General features: G+C 55.8%; 2 protein-coding genes across 4 annotated transcripts; both read right to left on the bottom strand.

Annotated features, from left to right (window-relative positions):
- Positions 1-2,824: 2,824 nt before the first annotated feature.
- IL32 (interleukin 32) lies at positions 2,825-6,246 on the bottom strand. Of its 2 annotated transcripts, XM_014566596.2 has the most exons (7): positions 6,167-6,246; positions 6,006-6,046; positions 4,600-4,638; positions 4,398-4,457; positions 4,003-4,029; positions 3,765-3,824; positions 2,825-3,284 (listed from the first exon to the last, which is right to left on the bottom strand). In XM_014566596.2, the coding sequence occupies exons 2-7, from the start codon at positions 6,018-6,020 to the stop codon at positions 2,997-2,999; spliced, it is 489 nt and encodes a 162-aa protein (XP_014422082.1). In that variant the 5' UTR covers positions 6,021-6,046; positions 6,167-6,246; the 3' UTR covers positions 2,825-2,996. The 2 variants fall into 2 exon arrangements, with proteins under 2 accessions (XP_014422082.1, XP_014422083.1); XM_014566597.2 differs by lacking the exon at positions 4,600-4,638 and having other exon boundaries at positions 6,167-6,189.
- A 2,572-nt stretch (positions 6,247-8,818) lies between these two features.
- On the bottom strand, positions 8,819-20,163 carry MMP25 (matrix metallopeptidase 25). Of its 2 annotated transcripts, XM_032461107.1 has the most exons (11): positions 19,776-20,163; positions 19,313-19,475; positions 18,764-18,896; positions 17,107-17,242; positions 16,705-16,997; positions 11,895-12,071; positions 11,727-11,811; positions 11,491-11,573; positions 11,047-11,199; positions 10,717-10,974; positions 8,819-10,552 (listed from the first exon to the last, which is right to left on the bottom strand). In XM_032461107.1, the coding sequence occupies exons 2-11, from the start codon at positions 19,409-19,411 to the stop codon at positions 10,281-10,283; spliced, it is 1,689 nt and encodes a 562-aa protein (XP_032316998.1). In that variant the 5' UTR covers positions 19,412-19,475; positions 19,776-20,163; the 3' UTR covers positions 8,819-10,280. The 2 variants fall into 2 exon arrangements, with proteins under 2 accessions (XP_032316998.1, XP_032316997.1); XM_032461106.1 differs by having other exon boundaries at positions 19,313-20,163.
- Positions 20,164-20,495: the final 332 nt, after the last annotated feature.

Raw genomic sequence — 20,495 nt, 5'->3', positions numbered from 1 at the left:
TTCCCCTCCCCAGTGTGTCACAGTGATGCCTTTCTCCTATCCCCCCCCCCCCCCTCAATAACAGGTTGGTTGGGAGCAGGTCCTGGAAAAGTTCCTCTCCCATACAAAGTATCAGACTGGGTGTGGAGTGAGGGGAGGGTGGCCATCTGTCACGGCCACCTTGGGTGAGGCCAAGCAATCCCACCCTGGAATTTTTCTCCTCTACAGTCTATCTCAACCAACACAGTATCCTCTAGCAACTTGTGGCTGTTTAAATTAATTCAAATTAAATAAAATTTAAAATTTCATATTCCAGATTACTATGGGAAACAGATTCTTCTGGAACATTGCTAACAAATGCAAACTGAAAACACAAGCAGGCAGAACCAAACCTGCCTGCGGCCAAGTTAGGTTGACAGTTCGAGACCCCTAACCACTCCTAATCCTCCAAACTGAAAACTCTCATAGATTTCCTGCACCTTTTTTTGTGCCCATCAGGCCAACTTGAATTGGCTGCCTCGCTGTTAGGCAGATTTTAAATCATATGACTTCTGGTAAAAATACAAGAGAGAAAAACAACCCACCCCAGCTCCAGAGTGCACAAAAACTGACTTCCTGCTTTGGTCTGATTTTTTCACCCACAAAAATCCTGTATCTCAATGGTTGCCCCTCCACCAACGTGACACATAACTGCTCTTTAGCAAGTGTTTGTGGAAAGGAAGTGAACTCATCAACCAGAGCCCAAGGGAACTGAAGCAGAACAGACCCCAGATACGGGCAATGTAGAGGGGATTCTTGGGCACAATTGGGTGGGAAAGCTCCGAGCCTGGGGAGGGCCCGGGCCTTTAGGGTTTGGGAGGAAGACTGGGTTACAGAGAGTCACCAGATGTCACAGAACAAATTAGAGGCATGGAAAACTCCATGAAGGGAGAAAATGTCAAAGACAAAGGATTAGTCAACTAAGAGATTGAGAGTGAGGAGCTGGGAGAACCCACAGCGTTTAAAGGCTTTATTATTTCTCCAGCCCCTACTATGTGCCAGGGAATGTGGAGGGTGGGGAGAGTATTGAAGAGAACAAGGCCTAAAATAGAAGGGGGAGGCTGCCTCCCCCAAAACAAGAGGTGCATCCCAGGCAGAGGGAACAGCATGTGCAAAGACCCTGAGAAGGGCAGAACTTGGCAGGCAGCTGGAGGACATTACCCTGAGGGGAGACTTCCATCGGGGCCTGATGAGGCACACAGAGCCTTGCAGGTCAAGGTCAGGGCTTCCTCACCATGGGAAAACACGAGGTTTCCAGACAGGGAGTTATTTCCTTTTTAACAATGACATCATTTAGGCCTTGGCTGCGGCATGCAGTAACTTGAATGAGGGGAGACCAGGGAGGTCAGCTAGGAGGGCATCACAGTTGTCCAGGCTCACAGATGGTGACCTCAAGGGAGTGGTGGGCCACCAAGCCCTGATGGCTTCAACACAGGAAGGTTTTCTCAGTAAGAAGAGTCAAGTGCAGGTTTGACATGAGTCAAGAGAAAGCAGGGGAAGTTCTGAAACAACTTGAATGCTGACTGGGGGGTAAAGGCCAGATTGGGCCAAGGAGAAGTAAAGGCTGGGGCAGTGGGCAGCACCCTGGGGTCAGGCAACTCAGGCAAAAGGTGGGCCTTCCAAGGTGAAGACTGTCAGAGGGCCTCCCTGGAAGTGAAGGAAGAAGGTGTGGGCCAGATGGGGGCTCTGCCAAAAGGAAAACCAAGAACGGGCAGCCTTCTGCCTCAAGAAGGAAGGTGCAGGCCAGGAGGCAGGAAGACCCTTCTTCCTAGTCCCCTCCCTTGCTGGGCCTGGGCCGAAAGCAACCAGGGTCCCTTAGGATGATCAGCACCACTGAGATGCTGATGTCAGGGTCATGAACCAGCCATCACCTCCTCCTGCTGGATGCACACTTGGCTCCCAGGGGTCCCTCCTGCTAAGAATCAAAAACTCATTACTACATCCAAAAGGGTCTGAAGTGACTGGCAGACAATCAAGTGGGCTACTGCCCCAAACAACGGTCCCTGGTCCTTGCGTTTTCTTGGCTCCCAATCCGCTCCCATGTCCCTCAGGACCACACAACATCCCCCTTCCTGGGCCACAGATCAGAGAGCCCCCATCTGGTATTGTATTTCTTCCTCCACAGGTTCATTTCCTCCTTCTTCCTTTTGTTCTGCACCCAGGGCGGGCCCCTGCGGATAACAGGTCAGGCACCACCCTTTCCTCTTCCTCTGAGCAGCTGCTGTTCACAGCCAAACACCTCAGACTGCAAAGCTGCTCTGTGTGGACCTGCCGAAGGCAGGAGGTCGGGGCTGGGTGGGGTGGGGTAGTAAAGCCTGATGGAGGCCACAGGCCCAGGGAGCCGATTCCTGCCCCTCCCATCTCTGTCTGCCCTCCTGGTCTAGGGTTGGGTGTACTCCCCACCCTCCTCTGCCTCAGACCCTGGGCCTCTGATCTTGGGAGAAAGACCAAGGTGTTTCAGAGGCCCCAGCTGGAGGGTTGGAGGCCCAATAACAGAGGTCAGGAGAGGAAAAGAGGGTGCCCAAGCCCCTCACTGACTCCCTGTGTCCGGGGAGTGGCCACTTACTGAGCACCTGCTGTGCCTCAGGGACTGTGCTAAGTCACACACTGGCCTAAAATCTTCCAGCCCTCACCACCAGACAGCCCATAAACAGTGTGTGTGCCCAGTGTCCCCAGTCATGGATTAGAGAGCCTGGTGGCTTCTCCTTCCTCACCTAGAGTCAGGACCCCGGGCCTGGATCCATCTGATTCATGACCTCTCCCTGTAACCGCTGGGCCCGCACCTCCCATCCCCACAGGCACTCCATTTGGATAGGTTGATTTTTTATTAAGATCAAAGTACCAGGGTGAAAACAGGAAGCCCAGTAAGAGATAGCTTTCCGGGCAGTAGGGCGTCTTATCCACCCTGAATGTGTGGAGAAGGAGGTTGTCAAGGAAGGATCAAGGGTGACAACCCCCTCCGGGACCCCGTGGGGCCCCTAGACAGTGATGCAGCTCTTGAAGAGCTGCCCCAGAGAGGAGCAGAAACCTTTGAACTTTCTCCAGATGGCCTCAATCGCGTTGCCCAAGGACTGTAGGCAGGCAGCCACCTTCTTCCACAGCCAGGCCAGTGCATCGCTCCATTTCTGCATCAGCACATCAAACATTCTCTTTACCCTGTCCCAAATGCTCTCAGGCTCCTGGACCTCTGGGCCATCATATATCACGTCAGGATCAGCAGGTCTTTGGGTTCTGAGACGTAGCTCGGAAAGCAAGGGAGCAGATTCCTGCAGGGATAGGAGGCTGTTCAGGGACCCACCTGGGCAGATGGAGCCTCAGGTCGTGACCCGGGCCAAGGTCTCTTAGCCTCTGGGAGAGTCTCTCTGGAAGACGGAAGCCCACACGTGGAAGCTGCCTGCTTTCCTGCCAACAGCTCTGCAGACACGGGGACCTTTCCCAGACCTTGGCTGGCCCCACAATTCGCCTCCGGGGCAAAAACAGTTGGAAATACCTGGCTGCTGGCGGACTCGCCTATGGGCCAGCACCTGGCACACATGCTCTCATCAGGCACTGAGTGGAGGGCAGGGCTCTGGCCACTGTGTGCTGCCCAGGAAGCTGGTGCCAGGGAGTCTACACCTTCTGACCTCTCAGGGGCCAATCCTCCATCCCCCGCTCAGGGGAGCTATGGACACACAAGGCAGCACCAAAGTCAAGAGGGAGCAGGGGTGGAGGGGAAGCAAGGGGCAGAGACGGTGGCTCAAACTCACCGAGACATTGTCCTCAATGGTAGCACCCACAGCTTCAAGCATGTCCTCATTAATTTGGTCCTGGGGAGAGGAAGTGTGCAGGCTGCACTCCTGCCCCTGTCTGCTGAGGTCTGTGGTCCCCACGGTGGCCTCCATGGGTCTAGGAGACTCAGAAGGGAGCCAGCAGCCCAGGCCCAATAACCTGGCTGATCCTAACCCTGCGGACCCACCTTAGGGGAGGGGCAAGGTCCAAACTCACCTCTAGCTTTTCTAGAGCTGGCTGCACCTGCAGAGAAAACATCACTTGGTTTAAAATCCCCCCACTCTCTCTCACTTGCAGTCTTATCCCCAAACCCCAGCCTGTTCTCATCTGTGCCCTGTCACCCCCAGGTGAGGGGTCAGCCCAGGTGCCTGGGGACCAAGCGTGTGTCACCGCTGCTCTGCCATCATTGCCCTGGGACTTGGGCACCTCCCTCCGCACCCCTGGAGCTCCGTATCCTTCACCTGTGCACTGTGCTGCCACACGGGTGTGAATTTTGTCCGGTGTAAGGAATGAGCTCTGACCTGCCCCTTCATCATCACCATCATTGTGAAGCAGCCCCACCCACCCAAAGTGGAGAGGGCATGGGAGTGGCAGCATGGAGACACACCTACCTCTGCATTTTCATTGGGTAGACTTTCCACTGTATCACAGAAGTCATCTACACTCCTGTGCTGTGAAGAGAGACAGAGTTGGGACAAAGAGGCCTGGTCCTTCTCCCTCCAGGTCCCAAGTGGCCCAGAACATTCTAAGCTTCACCCAGCAGAACCCAGCCTCCCTCATCCCCCCCACCATACACGAGGAAGAGCTTCTTACCATACTGGCCCTCAGAACAGCAATGTGCTCTGGGACATTCTGTGGAGGTAAGAGTGACCCACAGGTTTATGCTACATTGTGAACCCCAACACCTGTTACACAGACACACACACACGCACTCACTCTTTCTCACCACAGATACACAAACATACAAGTGGGAGCATCACCCTGGAGTGTGCAGGGTCAGCCTGATTCCCAGACGCCTAACCCTCTGTGCTCCCAGGTGAGAGCTGGCCGAGGGAGGTGTTGGCACTGTCCTTTCTTCTCTGAGGTGGTGACAGGGATACAGGGGTCCTCAGCCAGCTGCTCTCCACAACCGCTGACCCTGCAGGCCCCTGGCCCCCACTACTTCTCACCCCCAGACACTTAGCCCGACCCAAGGTCGTGGAGGTGCTCCAGAGACCCTGCACTTTATGACCCTAATCTGGGGCTGTGCACCTTGGCTTCCGATGACTGTGCAGACAATGCCAGTCACAGTGTGCAGGGCACCCATTGGCCCACCTTAAGTCATCCCGATTCCACTCTGCCAGCCCCCACTTCACATGAAACGGGGCAAGAGAAACATCTGGGCTGCCCCCGGGGACAAACTGCTGACCACGTCGCCCTCCTCTTGGGGCCGGGCCACTGAGCCCTGGATCACCCCTCAACATTCATTCCCCGACCCGTTGTCACGTGGCCCAGAGCTCCCAGGAGCTTCTGGTGACCCTCACAATTGAGGTGGGGGGAGTGGTACTCAGGGGGAGGCTGGAGGGCACCCCAGAGGGAAGGAATAGACACTGAGGCCAATGCAGGTTTCAGCTGCTGCTCCAGCACCTGAGAGACAATGTCGAAATTTCGGGGCCAGCACCTCCCAGCCGCCTCCCCCAGGTTTCCCAGGTGGAAAGGGTCTGCTGGGACGTCTGATGCTTCTACACTCCAGTGCCTCGGCTTCCAGCTCCCCCCACAAGCACATTGCATCCAGTTCCTGAAGCAGCACCCTTGTCCTGTAACTTCTTCCTCGGTGTCTCCGGACTCACACGCACCCACACAAAGGCACATGCACGTAGTGAGGCCCCCAGAACTGACCTCCCAGACGGGAATCCTGGCCCCACAACCAGGACCTGCCACATAAAGTAAAGGGCTCAGAGCAAAAGGAAACCTTACGGCCTTTGTTAACAATCAGTCAGAATTTCAGGACGGTGACCAGGGTCCTTATGAGACTCAGGCCCTGTTAACTGCACAGGTCACATGCCTCTGACCCGCTACTTCCCCAGCAGCCTCCCCCCCGGCCCAGGGAGGATAGGACAGAGCCAGGGGCATGTGGACAAATCAGCAGGGGTGAGGGGCCTGTGGTGGTGGGAGATGGGGACATAGGGGAAATGGGATTCGGGGGCCCACCTTTTCCCCCACCACTGGCTCTCACTCACCCTGGAGAAACACATGATTGTTCAGGTTCTTCTGCTGAGACCTGGTGGGGAGGAATAAGTGTGAGGAAAAGTGTTTCAGGAAAGCAGCCCTCCCAGCACCCTGGAAGGTCCTTTGATGCAGACCCACCTCCCCCACCCCGGGTGTCCCCTGAGCCCATCACCTTTCAGACCGTCCAGCACAGAGCACCAGCTGAGCTTTGCGCTGACTTCTGATAGCCAGTTAATATAAGAGCACGGGAGGGGCAGGGCAGGGTGGGGCCAGCCCAGGGCAGGATGCAGGGCTGACTCTGTGTGTGTGTGTGTGTGTGTGTGTGTGTGTGTGTGTGTGTGTGTGTGTAGCAAAAATAGAGAGAGAGGGCAGAGTCAGAAGGAAGTGAGACTGAGGTCTGAGGGGCCTAGGACGGTGAAGGCATGTCCCTGACACTCGCAGTCCCCAGCTGTGGCCCCTCCACCCGGAGCTGGGATGGGAATCTTTTGAGTCCAGGGTCGGCCTCATCTCCAACCATGTCAACCTGAGAGACAGGAGGGGCAGAGGGAAAGTCCAGACCTGGGGAAGCAGGTTGAGTAATCTTCCGGAAGTCTGGAAGAGGAACTTATCCAGGTGGGGTCGAGGTCCAGGGGAATCGTCACCAGGTCCGTTGAACACACGGCACCCCAGCTCCAAAGACCAGGGAAGGTTCTGTAGGTGCCCTTCACTCAGAATGTGGCCGGACCTGCTAGATCCCTGAGGTGGGCTCCCCAGGCCAGGACCTGTGCAGACTGACACACAGGCCCCTGGAGCGGTGGCTGGGGGACCTTGACTGTTTGCCTGTGGCCCAGGGTACAGCCCTCAGGAGGAGCGGAAGGAAGCTTTGATGACCGTCTGGGCCCTGCTGACCCAGCTCTCCTGAGCCCTTCTGGGGCCCCACAATCTGGAGGCCCCGCTGCAGGGGTCTCCCAGGCCCTGGGCAGCCCCTTAGCTTTTGTCTCACACAGCTTGGCCCACCTCCCAGCTGCTCCCGAATGCCCCAGGCTGGGGCCAAAGCCCCTCACTGCTCAGCACAGCCATCACCTTGCCCTCTGCATCAGTGTCTCAGGGCGGCCCCAACTAAGTGCCACAGACAGGTGTCCAAACAACACAAAGTTACTCTCTCACCATGAAGCCTAAATACTGAAATTGAGGTGTCAGCACTTTTGGATCTTTCTGAGAGCAATGAGGGAGGGTGTGTTCCAGGCCCTACCCGGGCTGGTAGACCGCTGTCTTCATGGTCACGCGGCTTTCTCCCTGTGGATGTATCTGTCTCCTAAGGTCTCATTTTTATAAGGACGCCAGTCATACTGGATTAGGGCCTCCCTAGTGACCTCAGTTTATCTTGATTCCCTCTGTAAGGACACCATCTCCAGATAAGGTCACATTCTGAGCAGCTGCGGGTTAGGACCTCAGCATATGAATTTGGGGGGAATACAATTCAATCTCTAATATCCTCCAGGATGACAGGACGACCCGGGCTCTTTAGGGGCCACCTGTGTGCACCCCGGAGGGCAGACCTACAAATCCCACTTCCTCGCTCAAAGTCTCACTTGGGTCAACTGGACCCAGCTAGCATCACCCTGCCCCTTAGAAGCCCATTCAGTTGTCTGAAACCCCCTTTCCACACCCAGGAAGTCCAGATCCTTCTTCCCATTCCAGGTCAGAGACAGAAGGGAGCTGCTCCTGCTTCAGCTGCAAGTAACATTTCTGCGTTTCATCTCTGGAAACCTTTGCATTCACCCATCCACCTACTGATGGACATTTGCGTCGTTTCCACCATTTGGCCATCGTGAATAATGCCGATGCGCACATTCGCGGACAAGGTTCTGTGTGGACATGCTTTTCTCTTGAATTCTACCTAGGAGTGGATTCGCTGGGTCATATGGTAAGTACGTTTTTAACTTTTTGAGATACCACCAGATTGTTTTCAAAGTGACAGAACCATCTTATATTGCCAGGAGCAGTGTAGGAAAGTTCCAGTTTCTGTACATCCTCAACAACACTTACTATTATGTCTTTTTGAGTCTAGTCATCCTAGTGGATATGACGTGGGGTCTCATTGTGATTTTGATTTGCATTTCCCTGATGACTAATGATGTTGAGCCTTTTTTCGAGTGCTTATGGTCCAGTTGTCTATCTTCTGTGGAGAAATGTATACTCTGATTTGCCCATTTTTAAATTCGGTTATTTGTCTTTCCATTTTTAAGTTATAAGAGGAGTTTCTAAATTCTGGATACGAGTCCCTTATCACATATATCACTTGCAAATATATTTTTTTCCCATTCTGTGGATTGTCTTTTCACTGTTTCCATGGTGTCCTTTGAAACACAGAAGTTTTAAATTTTGACTATGCAACTGTACCATTTTTAAAATATGTAATTTGCTGAGTGGGGAGTACCGCTCAGTGGGAGAGCACATGCTTACCACGCATGAGGGCCTGGGTCGAATTCCCAGTACCGTCATTAAAAGTAAATAAATAAATAAACCTAATTACCCACCCAAAATAAATAACATAAAATATATAATTCAATCTGAGGTAGCATTTTTCTGTAGCTTCTTAATAAAGTCTTAAAGGCTAGGAAAGGAGAAATTTCCTTTGTAGCAGAAACAGCCTCAAATTTCACACCACACATCCCTCCTCTGGGCTCCCTCCAATTCCTCTTCCCGCTCGTTCCCCTCCCATCCCTCCTTCCTGCTGTCCATCAATGCTGGATTCCAGCCACTTCTGCAAAACAGAGTGATTTATGGCTGTCAAGTCCCTGCTACCAAACTTCACCCCAAGTCCATCAATGCTCAGAAGAAATGAAGGGCTTTCTCATTTTTATTGCCTCCTGGTGGGGCTGACAAGCTTTTAAAATCCAAGTTTCCTCCTCCTCATACTTCAAAAGGATCCTGACAGAGGCCCGGATGGCCTTCTGGTGGCTTAGAATTCTCATGTCCCAGGTTGGTTCAAGACACCTGGCTGTGGCCCTCCTACTGGTCTGCTCGTTGTGACCAAGGTGGGCAAGGCTGCAGCCCACAGCCTCAGCTCTGGGCAGCACTGTGGGGTCACTGAGGCTGAGTGGCATCCTGAGAAGTGGATGCTAAGTGACTCCATCCATGCAGGGTGGGCCTGTCTCAACCAAGGCCATCAGCTTGGCTTTGGAGGGAACATGAAGAGGTTGGCCCCTGGGAGGGAGAACACGGCACAGACACAGAAAAGCATCAAGAATCACACACAGAGATGGCAGCTGCTGGCCCAGCTCACGTGCCTATCAGGGCCACTCACCACCCAGCTCTTTCAAATGCAGATTCTGCCCCTCATCCAGCCCAGAGTGAGGACTCAGAGTGCAGGCATGGGAACTCCTTTCTAAGTCCCCTGGATCATTCTTGTGTGGAATATTCCAAAAAGATAGTTGCAGAAGCACTGGTTTAGATCCTAAATGCTGTAGGGAGTTGCAGGGGGGTGGTCAATGAGGTGGACAAGATTCCACCTACTCGCCACCCAGGAGCGCTGAAGAGGCAATGACCTTAGATTGAGAGGAAACCAGTCCACTGTCTCCCCCGAGCACAGAGCTGATGGCAGGCTAGCAGTTATCCTGGAGGAGGCGGCACCCACTCGTGTGGAGGTGTGAGGGATAGTTTAGGTATAGAAGTGTGTCATTTTAAGTGTGGGCATTTCATGTACCAGGGTGGTGACCAGAAAGAAGTCCATGGTGGGCTGGATTGTGGAGTGTCATCCATGTGGCCACTGATGGCACAAGGATGTGGGACACTAGTGATTGGGGCTGGTCAGGGTTGGGTGGGGACCCCACCAATGTGGCCTTGACTGGGATGTGGTGGAAGCGGGACAGGATGAGAGACTTGAGAGCAGCCGGTAGAGAGGGAGGCTCAGTTTCATTTTTCCAACCAGGCCTGTCCTGTAGAGACCCAAAGGGCTTGGGACAGCTGTTGTTGCCAGGCGGGACCGTAGCTACAGGGAGTCATCTGGTTGAGCTCCAAGAAAGGCTAGGTGTTCCGGGAGAAGGAGAGTCTTCAGAGGTTGCAGTGCAGCCAGAGTCCAGATTTCCAGGGGCGAGGTGAGGAAAGGACTATATGCAGTGACCTGGCCAAGGGCCAGCCCTTTGTCACCGCCCTCCAGCTCATCCCTGATTGTAGGTCCACCTGCATCCGCCCAGCTGCGTCCTCGATGAGCTCCACCCAGCCCGGGACCTAGGTTTCCACAATTATCCCCAAGGGCCCGCGGTGGGAGATCCGGCCCCATCTGTATTTCAACGGGTCCCACCTCAGCGGGAGGCGACGCCCCCCAGCAGCAGGGGCAGAAGGGGCAGCAGGAGGGGCACGGACGGCCGCCCCGCCGCCTGACTGATCTCGCACTGACAGTCGCAGGCTCCAGGATGAAGAGTCGCCTTGGGGGGCCTGGGGGCGCGAGGGCCAACGCTGGGGGCGGGGCAGTCCAGCCACTTAGGGCCTATGGGTTGGGGGGAGTCCGGCTCGGCCTTGACGCTGCCCTTGGGGAACCGCCAGTAGTGGGCGCCCTTGAAGAAGTAGGTGTCACCTGAGGGGAGGGAGCAGGGGCTTTGGGGGCTGGTCCAGACCCGCCCGAGCCCCGCCCCCTCCCACCGGGCCGCTTTCTCCCCGCGGCTCTGCGAAAAACCCCCGGTCCCGCCGCGAGCTCCGCATCCCTCGGGGCCTCGGGACCGTCCCCGCGCGCTCTCCCACCTGTGTTGCTGACAGTGACGTCGTCGGGGGAGTGAGGCGCCCCCTCCCAGAGGCTCAAGTCGCGTGGGTAGCCGGGGTCAGGGCGCGCCGCCGCCTCGTCGTACCTCCAGTACCGCTGGCCCCGGATCAGGTAGGTCTTCCCGTTCAGCGGCCACGAGAACACGGCGTCCACCGCCCCCCCCGGGGGCAGCCCCAGGTCCGCGAGCGGCCGCGCGGCGCCCTCCAGCTGCCGGTCCTGGAACACCCAGAACTGCGCGCCTGCGGGGAGGCGGCCGGGTGAGCGGCGAGCTCCGCGCCCCCGGCGCCAACTCGGCCCCGGCCCCTACTCACCGCTGAAGAGGAGGATCCGGCCGTCTCTGTGCCGGGCGTAGGCGGCCTGGATGACCGTAACCTGGGGCGGCAGCCCCTCCCAGAAGCGGTGGAGCCGGGCGGGCCGGGAGGACACCAGCTGTCCCGAGGGCTGGAGGCGCCAAAACCAGGGGCCTGCGGTGCAGAAGGGGTGGGCCTGCGGGCGTGAGATGGCAAGCGGTCTTCCTCCCTCCCCACCCCAGTGGGTAGCTGGGACACAGGGCTAGGTCTCCCCTCCCAGGTATGGGCAGACAGTTCCATCTGGAAATCAAGGGTGCAGTGTGTCTCTGGCGACCGGCTGGTCCAGGACTTTCTCCTTTTTAGCACTGAAGGTTCCGCATCCCTGGGAACCCCATAGCCTGGGTGGGTCACCCTTAGCGGGGAGGAAACCAACTATATGTGGTCCAGAGACCCGAAGTCATTCACCTTTGAAGAAGAAAGTTTCGCCTCGTATGTTGGCAATGGCGTCAAAATTTCCAGCACATCGATCAGGAACGGGTTGGGAGGGGCTGAGGAGAAGACAGGTGAGCAGAGAGAGGTAGGGGGCTCCTCCTCCCTTTCCTTAACCTTGATAACAGGGACTCTTACCATGCCCATCTCATGGAGGAGGACACTCAGGCTAGGGAGCTCACCCAAGCCCGCGCAGCTGGCGGGGGACTCACCTGTCCGGGGGCAGGGCAGGGGGTGGGGGAGGAGGAGCCAGGGGTTTCCTTGTGGGCTTGTCATAAGGGGTTTGGGGTGTTTTCCCTGTGGAGAGAGCGTTAGAGAGGCATGGGTCTCCTGACCCTGCCGAGGCGAACACCAGGCAGTCACCCCATCACTCCCCATACCGTAGAGCTGCTGGAGGCCTTCGCGGTCATCCTGGGACAGGCGGTACTCAGTGGGGTTGCCCACTGGGCCCTGGTAAAAGGGCCTCATGATGGAGTCGGGAGCTGAGGAGTGGCCCAGGCCCAGGGCGTGACCAAACTCATGTACAGCCACGGCAAACAGGTCGGTTCCTTCACCATCTGGGGAGGGAGGGAGATTGGGCTGGAGCTGTGCCTCACCCCCAGCCCGCACCTCCCAGTGCAACCAGGAAGCCCCTGGGAGTGGGGCCTTCTGGTGGACAGAAACAGCCAGGAGACCCTCAGAGGTGGCCATGGCTTCTTCTGCTCAGACCCCTCCCTGAGCCCTTTTATCCATCCTCTATGGGTTTGCTTATTTCGTAAATATTTTTGAGTAGCCTTGTATGGCAACGCTAGACCCTAAGGTGCCGGGCTGAAAAGACCCACAGAGCATGTTAGGGAAAGGGCAAGAGGAAACAGTGTGGACAGAGGAAGGAGTACTTTACTCTGATGTAGCCCCTTCCTCCAGGAAGGCAGCCTACAGAAACATTCTGTAGAGAGCAGGAACCTCAGGGTGCATGAAGTTCTCTTGAGGAAGCCCCAGCCCTTGGAGTACCCCCTTCCCATAGCTCCAGTCTGTTGGCAGAGGCCCCCCACTCCTCCCCACCCTTCCCACTTCCACCCACAGGGAATGTTGGTCAGACTCCTTGGCCCCACTCGCACCCTCATGGTCCTCTCCTGCCCCCCCCCCTCATTCCATCCCCGTTCCTCTAGCTCCCACAACCCTTCAGTCCTCTATTTCCCCTCCCCCATCTCCCTCTCCCACAGCCTCCACTCCCACCTCCCTGGGGTCCTCACTTCTCCTCCCCACCACTGCAGCCTCCATCAGTCTCAGAATGTGAAGCCCCAGCAGGCACTCTCCGACCACAGCCTGCTGGCCTGGCGCGCAGCCTCTCTGACCACAGAAGTCTCTCTCTTGGGGACCCAGCCCAGGCGCCAGGCAAGACCTAGCCTCTCCACGCACCCAGCTGCTGGCTGAACCCCAGCTCCTCATCGATTTATGAGCCAGTGAGAGGCCAAGAAAGGACAAAGCGAGAGAGGCAAGCAGCCCCCACAGGGAGGCACAGATTCCCCCAGATGTTGATCTGCTTCAGGGAAATTTCTAACTAGAGTGAGCAGTGCTGAAAGTGGGTTTATTGGAAGTAACCCAGTGAACTGAAAAGCCAATTTCTCTCAGCCCCTTATGGCCACTAGATGAGAATCTAAGCATGAAATGTGTAAGACATAAGAGGACTAGCAAACACTTGTCCTCATTTACTTTCCACAAATCTCTACATCCTCTCCCCATTTTACAGGTGAGGAAACTGAGGCACAGAGAAGTCAAGTTATATGGCAGAGCTTGGACACGGCTGGCACTCTGGCTGTGCTGTCCTGCCTTTCAGCAGTGATTTCGGACATCTTGGTCAGACTCCTAAGTACTAATGAATTTCCATGTTGACTGTGGGTGTTCTCATTGCTTGGAGTACTTTTTCTAAGAAATTGGAGGAAGTTTGGTGTCTTAGTCAGGTAGAGCTTTTTCATATCTCACCCCTCTTCCTACCTTGCTTCTCCTTTAGCCACACCCCCTCCTTGCACCCTTGTCATGATATTCAGCTGGGGAAATTTCACAACTGTGCAGATACAGCCCCGTGAGACTGCCAGTGCCCGTCTAAGGGAGTCCTCGGCACCTCCTCTCATCCTTGCCCAAGACCTCAGCGGGCAGCTCCTTTGCTCTCTCCACTCAGCCTCAATTCTAGACCCACAGCCTCTCAAGCCACTACCTAGCTCCAGCTCCAACCCCCAACTCTTTGATGACAAACGCTGACAAATGTATTTCCTATTTCATCAAGACTGGCCACTGATGTAATCTGTGACTTCCTGTGTATCTGAAAGAGGGGCAGATAGCTTCACCTTCCCCATGCTCATCTCTTACCTCTTGTGCTGCCCTGCTCAAGGTCCTGGCCTCGCTCACCTTCTTTAGGAGAAGGACAATCCCCGTCCCCTCCGTCATCCCTGCATTCATGCATCCATCCATGTCCATCCATCCACCCATTTATCCATCCATCAATCCACGATCCATGCATCCACCCCCACCCCTTTCTTTCTATTGGCTCATCTACCGCACCTGAGTGCTCAAGGCTCCCTCATCCTGAGACACCCCCGTCCTACCCTGCCCCTCACCCTCTCCCTCCAAAGCAAGTTCTTTGAGTTCAGTGAGTATCAGTCTTCAGTTCCTCAGCTCCTCTCATGCCCCTGTGGTCTGGATTCTTCCCCCACCCACCAAACCTGTGGGCACTACAGGTTACTTTGTCCCCAGATGACCAAATCCAGGCCTAAGTAACTTACTGGACTGATTTGCTGCCCTGCTCCCTGCTGACCACTTCCTCCTTTGCTTTGGTTTTAAATCACCTTTCAACCTGTTTTTTTTTTTTTTCTTCCCCTCCATTTCCTCGAATTCCACCTTCCCTGCCACCCTCCCCTTAACTCTGGGACTCTCCACTGCTCTGCACTCAACCTTCACATTCCACATTCACTCCCTGGAACCTTACCCACCCCCAGTACCAACGACTCTCTGCTACTAGGCCCAGCTCATAGCAGCTGGCAGTGAATGGAGCCCTACTCTGTGCCAGGCCCCATGCTGAGAGCTGTTGGTGAATGACTCATTCAGTCTGCCAGCCCGTGGTACCAGCAGGTACTGTGATTATCCCCATTTCTTAGATGAGGAAACTGAGCACATTGAGGTCAAGAAATTTATACATGAAGTAGGCAGCTTGAGTTCCGCTGCAAACCCAAGTTCTCACGTGCTGCATCACACAGCCTCACTGTTGTGGATTTGTGAAGGCTATCTGCACCTCACCCAAGTCCTTACCGAGCCTGTGTGCCCAGCCTCCAGCTGCTACCTTCCCCACAAAATGGCCCTCCCTCCTGGCCCAGCCTACCCCAGCAGCTGGCAACCATAGTTGACTGATCAGGGACTGGAAAAGTTGTGCCTCTTGCCTCCAGGACGAACCAACCCCACAGTACTATTTCTGCTGCAGAGTTCCCCGCAGGATCAGGCTCCCTTCCAGCTGAGACCACATTCTTGCTTAGCTTCTTTCCCTCAGTCTTCTCCTGTTTCCCTTTCCCCTGAGAATGTGCCCCCTGAGAAACTACTTGCACACAAATTTCCCTCTCAAGCTCCACTTCAGGGGAACCTGCGTGAAGTTGGAGGAATCCACATTCTAGAGCAAGATCCTCAACCACCAATGCACCACCTGCGCCAACCAGCCAACCAGCACTGCAGATACATGTCCCAACCTGAACTCACCCCTGCCTTCCCCAGCCTGCTCCTCCTCCTCCCACACTTCCCACTTGCATGAACAGGACACCATCCTTTAGGGGCCCTGAGCTGGAAACCTGACCGGTACCCAACACTCCCCACCCTGTTTGCCCCCAGAATCCAGTCAGATCCCAATTTTTGCCCATCCTCTGCCCTCATCTTCATCCCCATTCCCAACCCCCATCTCTTACTTGGACCCTGCGGCTTCCTACCTGCACACCGCACTGTCCCTATCTTGCCCCCCACAGCAGCCAGTAGTAGTTCTAGAATGCACAACCTTCCACCTTCAGAATCCTATTGTCCAGACTCATCCATGTACTCTCCAAGGCCCTTTGTGGTATAAGACCTACCCTCCATCCTCCGCAGTCCCCTCCCAACACAGTTTTTCCTTCTAGCCCTGAATGTTCCAGGCCATTTCTCACCCCAGTGCTCCCACCCCTGACTCTCCTGGCCTCAGCCAGCTCACTGGCAGGTGCTTTCTTGTGTGTTCTCCCGCCCCCACCCGCACCCTGCATAGTCTGGGAGAGTGGGACCTTGTGCACTGATTGGCACTCAGTATATATATGTGGAATGAACAAAGTCATTGCTTCCCAGGAGGAGGTTATAATTCAGTGGTAAAGTGAATGCTTAGCATATACAAGGTCTTGGGTTCAATTTCCAGTACCTCCAGTAAAAAAACAAAACAAACAAACAAACAAAACCTCACTGCTGCAGCACCCCCCAGGCTTGAGGACTTCCTCTGCTATGATTTCCCATAATTGTGTCACCGTGTGTCACAACTGCCTGTTACTCTTCTGACTCAGCTGCTGCCAGAGCTGTGTTTTTGCCCCTTTAAGTCCTCAGCCCCAGCATGGCATTAAGCACCTGACAGGTCTCTGTGATGGGCAATTTTCTGTGTCAACTTGGCCAAACTATGGTGCCCTGTTGGTTGATCAAATACCAATCTAGATGTTCTTGTGCAAGTAATTTTGTAGATGAAATTGACATCTTTAATCAGTTGACTGTAAGTAGAGCAGATTGCTCTCCATACTGTGGGTGGGCCTCATCTAATCAGTTGAAGGCCTTACTAGTGAAAGCTGAGGTTTCCTGGAGAAGGAATTCCGCCTGAAGACTGCAACATAGAAATCCAGCCTGAGTTTCCAGCTGGCTTGTTCTGCAGACTCAGAACTGCACCATCCCATCTCACCTGAATTTCCAGCTTGTAGGCCTGCCCTACAGATTTTGGGCTTGCCAGCCTCTGCAATCCTATGAGTCAATTTCTTAAAATAAATGACTTTACACACACTCTCTCTCTCTTTCTTCCTCTCTCTCTCTCTCTCTCTCTCTCTCCCTCTCAGGGTTCTATTTCTCTGGAGAAGCCCAACAGATACAGCCTCCATCAATAAATGTAATTTAAACTTAATTCTTAAGGACAGACAGATCTGGGGAGAGGGCCTCTTAGAAGAGGGGAGATTGTACCTTTTGACCCAAAGGTCCAGGTCTCCTCATCGTCGAAGTGAGTGTCCCCAGAGATGGAGTGCTCCCCAGGGAAGAAGGCATGGGCGAGGGTGCCCCCCTGCCCGTCGAAGGGGTAACTGTCCTGATGGTAGGCCCGGGCAAAGTCGATGAGGATGTCAGGCTCTGTCGGGCCCTGAGAACCCATCTCCTGGAATCTGAGGCCTGACTCAACACCCCAGGTGGTCAGGGCATGGTGCATTAGGGTCCGCACTGTCTCCTGGCTCAGTGCTGAGCTCTGGGGGAAAGAGTGGACCCTGGGGAAAGAAGCGTGGGGAGTAAGGGGGCGCAGAGGAGAGATAAAGCAGCCATTCGAAGCTGGGCCCAACAGGTAGGCCCAGGGTGAGAGAGGGCACTGGGACCTACCTCCATGTCAGGGTTCGCTTCTTCCACATGCTGCCACTTAGAGCATACCGCCGCCGCCGCCTGACCAGCCCCGCTACCCCCAGCACGTCGGGCAGGGAGCAGCGGGGCTTATGCATGGTGGCCACTGTCACCGGGTCTGTGGGAGAGGTTGCAGTGAAGAGGAGTCAGCGGTAGTACCAGCTAACTTTCTATGTGGGGAAATTGAGTCTCAGACAGCTTCAAAAACCTACCTAAGAAGGCCCCACAGCTTAGATTTGAACCCAGGCAGTCTGATTCTGGAAGGCAGCTCATACCAAATTATGCCACTGCCATTCTGGGTAGGATCACCCTCTGCACCTGGCTCTGGATGGAATGGCTGCCGCCAGGTGGTGCCCAGAGTCTCAAGCCAAGATCTGGGCACCCCGTTCCCCTGAGCCCTCGTAGCTGGACTCTAGAGAAAGGAACTGGGGGTGCAGTGAAAACTCCTGTCTTTGAGGCTAGAATCCCCCGCTCAGGGGGGTTGCCCAAACCTCACACCCTAGCTCCCAAGTTCCCATCACATCCAAGTAAAGTTCAAAGTCCTTGGGCTAGCTGGGTCTCTGATAGCAAGCACTTCCCCAGTTAGGTGGCCTGGAATCCCCTTTCCCTGCTGGGTGCCATTTCCAGCAGCCCCTTCATCTCCCAATGAAAGTCAAACCTCACTTTGTTGGTTGAGGTGAAAAAAAGCAATTGAGCACATCCCAACACCAGACACTGCTCGGCAGTGGACAGGACAGGGAAAAGTCCTACCTTCCCTCGTAGCTGGACAGAATCCCTCCACTTCCCTCTTCCTCTCACTTAGCCCAACAGATGAGCCTCTCAGCTCTTCCTCCAAAATATATACCCTGGATGCAACTGCTTCCCATCACATCCTTGCCTGTACACTACCTGCCTCCTTCCTGGTCTCCATGCTCCCCACCCTTCATTCTCCATCAGCAAGCAGAAGAAGCTTAAAACTGCAAATCAGATCGAGTTGTCTCTTTTCTTCAAAACCTCTCATGGTTTCTTATCACACTTGAAATCAAACCCAAGCACCTCTCAAGGCCCCCTGATCAGGCTCTTGCTTAGCTCTTCTGTTCTCTCATTTTATGCATGCAAGCCTATATCTACCACAAGGCCTTGGCACTTGCCTGGGACACTCTTCTCCCACACCTTCCCGTTACTGGTTCCTCTTCTTTGGGTCCTATGAATTCTTAACATCATATGAGCTCCTCTCAACTCATATGACAACTTTCAGAGGAGCTTGCCCTGACCAGCCCAGCCCCTGAATACCATTAGCATTTTATTTTCTCCAAAACACTCATCACTACCTGAAATTGGTTTACATATTTCTGTCCTTGATCTGTGTATGTGTGTCTAGAATGTTAGCTCCTGGAGAGCAGGGACCTCACCCACCTTGCTCACCACTATACCAGTGGAGCCTGAAATGACCTCGTATGTCGTTTATCAAGAAGAGATTGCTGATAAATATTTATTAAAAGAGGAATGTCTTAGAACCTCCTAGGTTGGGACCCCCGAGGTGAGCATTTTCAAAACACCCATGATTGCATGCAGAGGTTTAGAAACTGCGATCAGGTGGGAAATAATGGTCAGGCTGGATGTGGAGGCAGGGAAGGGGAGGGGGTGGGGGGTCACTTGCCCAGGAGGCCTGTCTCTGGCAGTCCCGCAAACCTCTGCATGACCTTGATAGCATCCCGCAGTTTTGCCTGGCTCTGCAGCTGGGCCTGGGCAGGGTGAGGTGGCGGCAGGTAGCCATAGCGGGTCAGCCAGTCCTAGACAATAGGAGGATACAGGGGAAGCCGGATGGGTCGAAGAGATGGGACTCTCCCTCATTGCCACCATCTTGGAAGCCCACCTCTCACCAGGCATGGAGAGCCCAGGGTCCCCAGCACAGGGTACGCCCCCAGCTCCCCATCTCAAGGTCCAGGCCCTCCAGCCCCGCGTTTGCCAGTCTTCACATGGACCCAAAGGTCCCCACCTCCCCACCCCAGCCCTTTTCCAGATTTCCAAATTCGGGGCCCAAACCTCCTGAGGGATCCAAGAATTCAGGTCCCCAGTCCCCATCCCCGGTCACTCTTTGGACATTTCAATCTACCCGCAGCCTCTTCTGAACCCAGGAGTCCAGGCCCCGGCTTCCCTCTCCCAGCTCCACAGCAGATCCCAGGAATCCGCGGACCCCGGCACTCACCACGCCCAGGCTCACGTCTTGCGCGGACGGCTCCTGGGCGCCCATGGGCGGCGGCAGCAGCAGCAGCAGCGGGAGCAGCAGCGCCAGGAGCCGGAGCATGGCGCGCTCCTGCCCGGGCAGCCGGCGTGGCTGGTGGGGACCTGACCCGGGCCGCCCGGGAGATCTGGGGAAGAATGTCAGGGGCTCGGAGAGGCGCCGGGGACCCGGCGCCGGAGTACGAGGGGTGGGCAAGGAGATGGGCCGCGCGGGGTGGGTACGGGGCCCTGGGATGCACGACGAGGGGGCACGGGGACGTCCAGCGGAGGGCCCGGAGGGCTGAGAGGGTGCGGGAAGGGCGCGGAGGTGCAGGTTCCGGGTCCGCGGCGGCGGCCTCTCAGGGTAGCAGGATGGTCCTGTCCGCGCTAACGGTCCCTTCTCTGGACGGGAGAGGCTGGCTGGGCGGGGCGGGGCGGGGCAGGCGCACCGGCTAAGCGCCGACGGCACCGCAAGGAAAATGGCCAGACCCTCAGTCGTTCAGCGAGATGGGGTGGGCCGGGTGGTGTCCCCAGTAGCCCCGGGCCCGGCTGCAAGTTTCTCTTCGCAGATCCAGCTTCAGGACGTCCCGGAGGGCCGCTAGCTTCTGCTTTCTCACATCTGCTCCGCCCCGCCCGGGGGAGGGGCGGCTCGGCGTCCTCCCCCTCTCCAGCCGCCCTTCCCGGAGACCCCAGGGCTCGGGCCGCACTGCGTGGCTGGATTTCCTGGCAGCAGGAGGCTGCGACGCTTCCCTCTTCACCCGGCTCCAGCACGCCCCCCGCCCATCTCCGCCAGCGGCCCCTTCCCCTACGTGCGCGAGTGCGGCGCCAGTCTTCACATGCGGTCCCCGAATTCATTCCCCCAAACGCGTGGGCTGCGCGGGTCCCTGCCTCCTATGGGGTGATCTTAGCATCCCTAGATCCCAGACCCGGTTGCTACTACAGGACCGTGCCCCGCGCTCTGCGGGTTCTAGACTTTAAAATCCAGGAACATCCTCGCAGAAGCTGGAACGTCTGCCCCGTGCCAGGAGCGCAGGGCAGAGGAGCGAGTGAATGGGAGGAGACCTGGGAGGCAGAGACCTGGGGGCCCGCAGAGCCGCCCCCCGCGGAGCCCGGTGCTGGGAAGCCGGGCAGCTGGAGGGGATGAGGAGGAAGGTGGGGGTGGACTTCCT

Source organism: Camelus ferus, chromosome 18 (genome assembly GCF_009834535.1).
Source record: "Camelus ferus isolate YT-003-E chromosome 18, BCGSAC_Cfer_1.0, whole genome shotgun sequence".
NCBI lineage: Eukaryota > Metazoa > Chordata > Mammalia > Artiodactyla > Camelidae > Camelus > Camelus ferus.
Note: the sequence above shows the minus strand (reverse complement) of the source record. Positions and strands in the feature narration are given on the sequence as shown.

What these genes read in the sequence shown, in the direction of transcription:
- IL32 (XM_014566596.2), bottom strand. An exon ending in CTGTTCTGAGGGCCAGTATG is followed by an intron (nt 4,458 to 4,599) that starts GTAAGAAGCTCT and finishes CTCTCTTCACAG; the next exon opens with CACAGGAGTGTAGATGACTT. An exon ending in CAGCTCTAGAAAAGCTAGAG is followed by an intron (nt 3,825 to 4,002) that starts GTGAGTTTGGAC and finishes TCCTCTCCCCAG; the next exon opens with GACCAAATTAATGAGGACAT.
- MMP25 (XM_032461106.1), bottom strand. Translation starts at nt 19,411, where the DNA reads ATGCTCCGGCTCCTGGCGCTGCTGCTCCCGCTGCTGCTGCTGCTGCCG. An exon ending in AAGACGTGAGCCTGGGCGTG is followed by an intron (nt 18,897 to 19,312) that starts GTGAGTGCCGGG and finishes CCTATTGTCTAG; the next exon opens with GACTGGCTGACCCGCTATGG. An exon ending in CTGGACCTTTGGGTCAAAAG is followed by an intron (nt 12,072 to 16,704) that starts GTACAATCTCCC and finishes CTCCCTCCCCAG; the next exon opens with ATGGTGAAGGAACCGACCTG.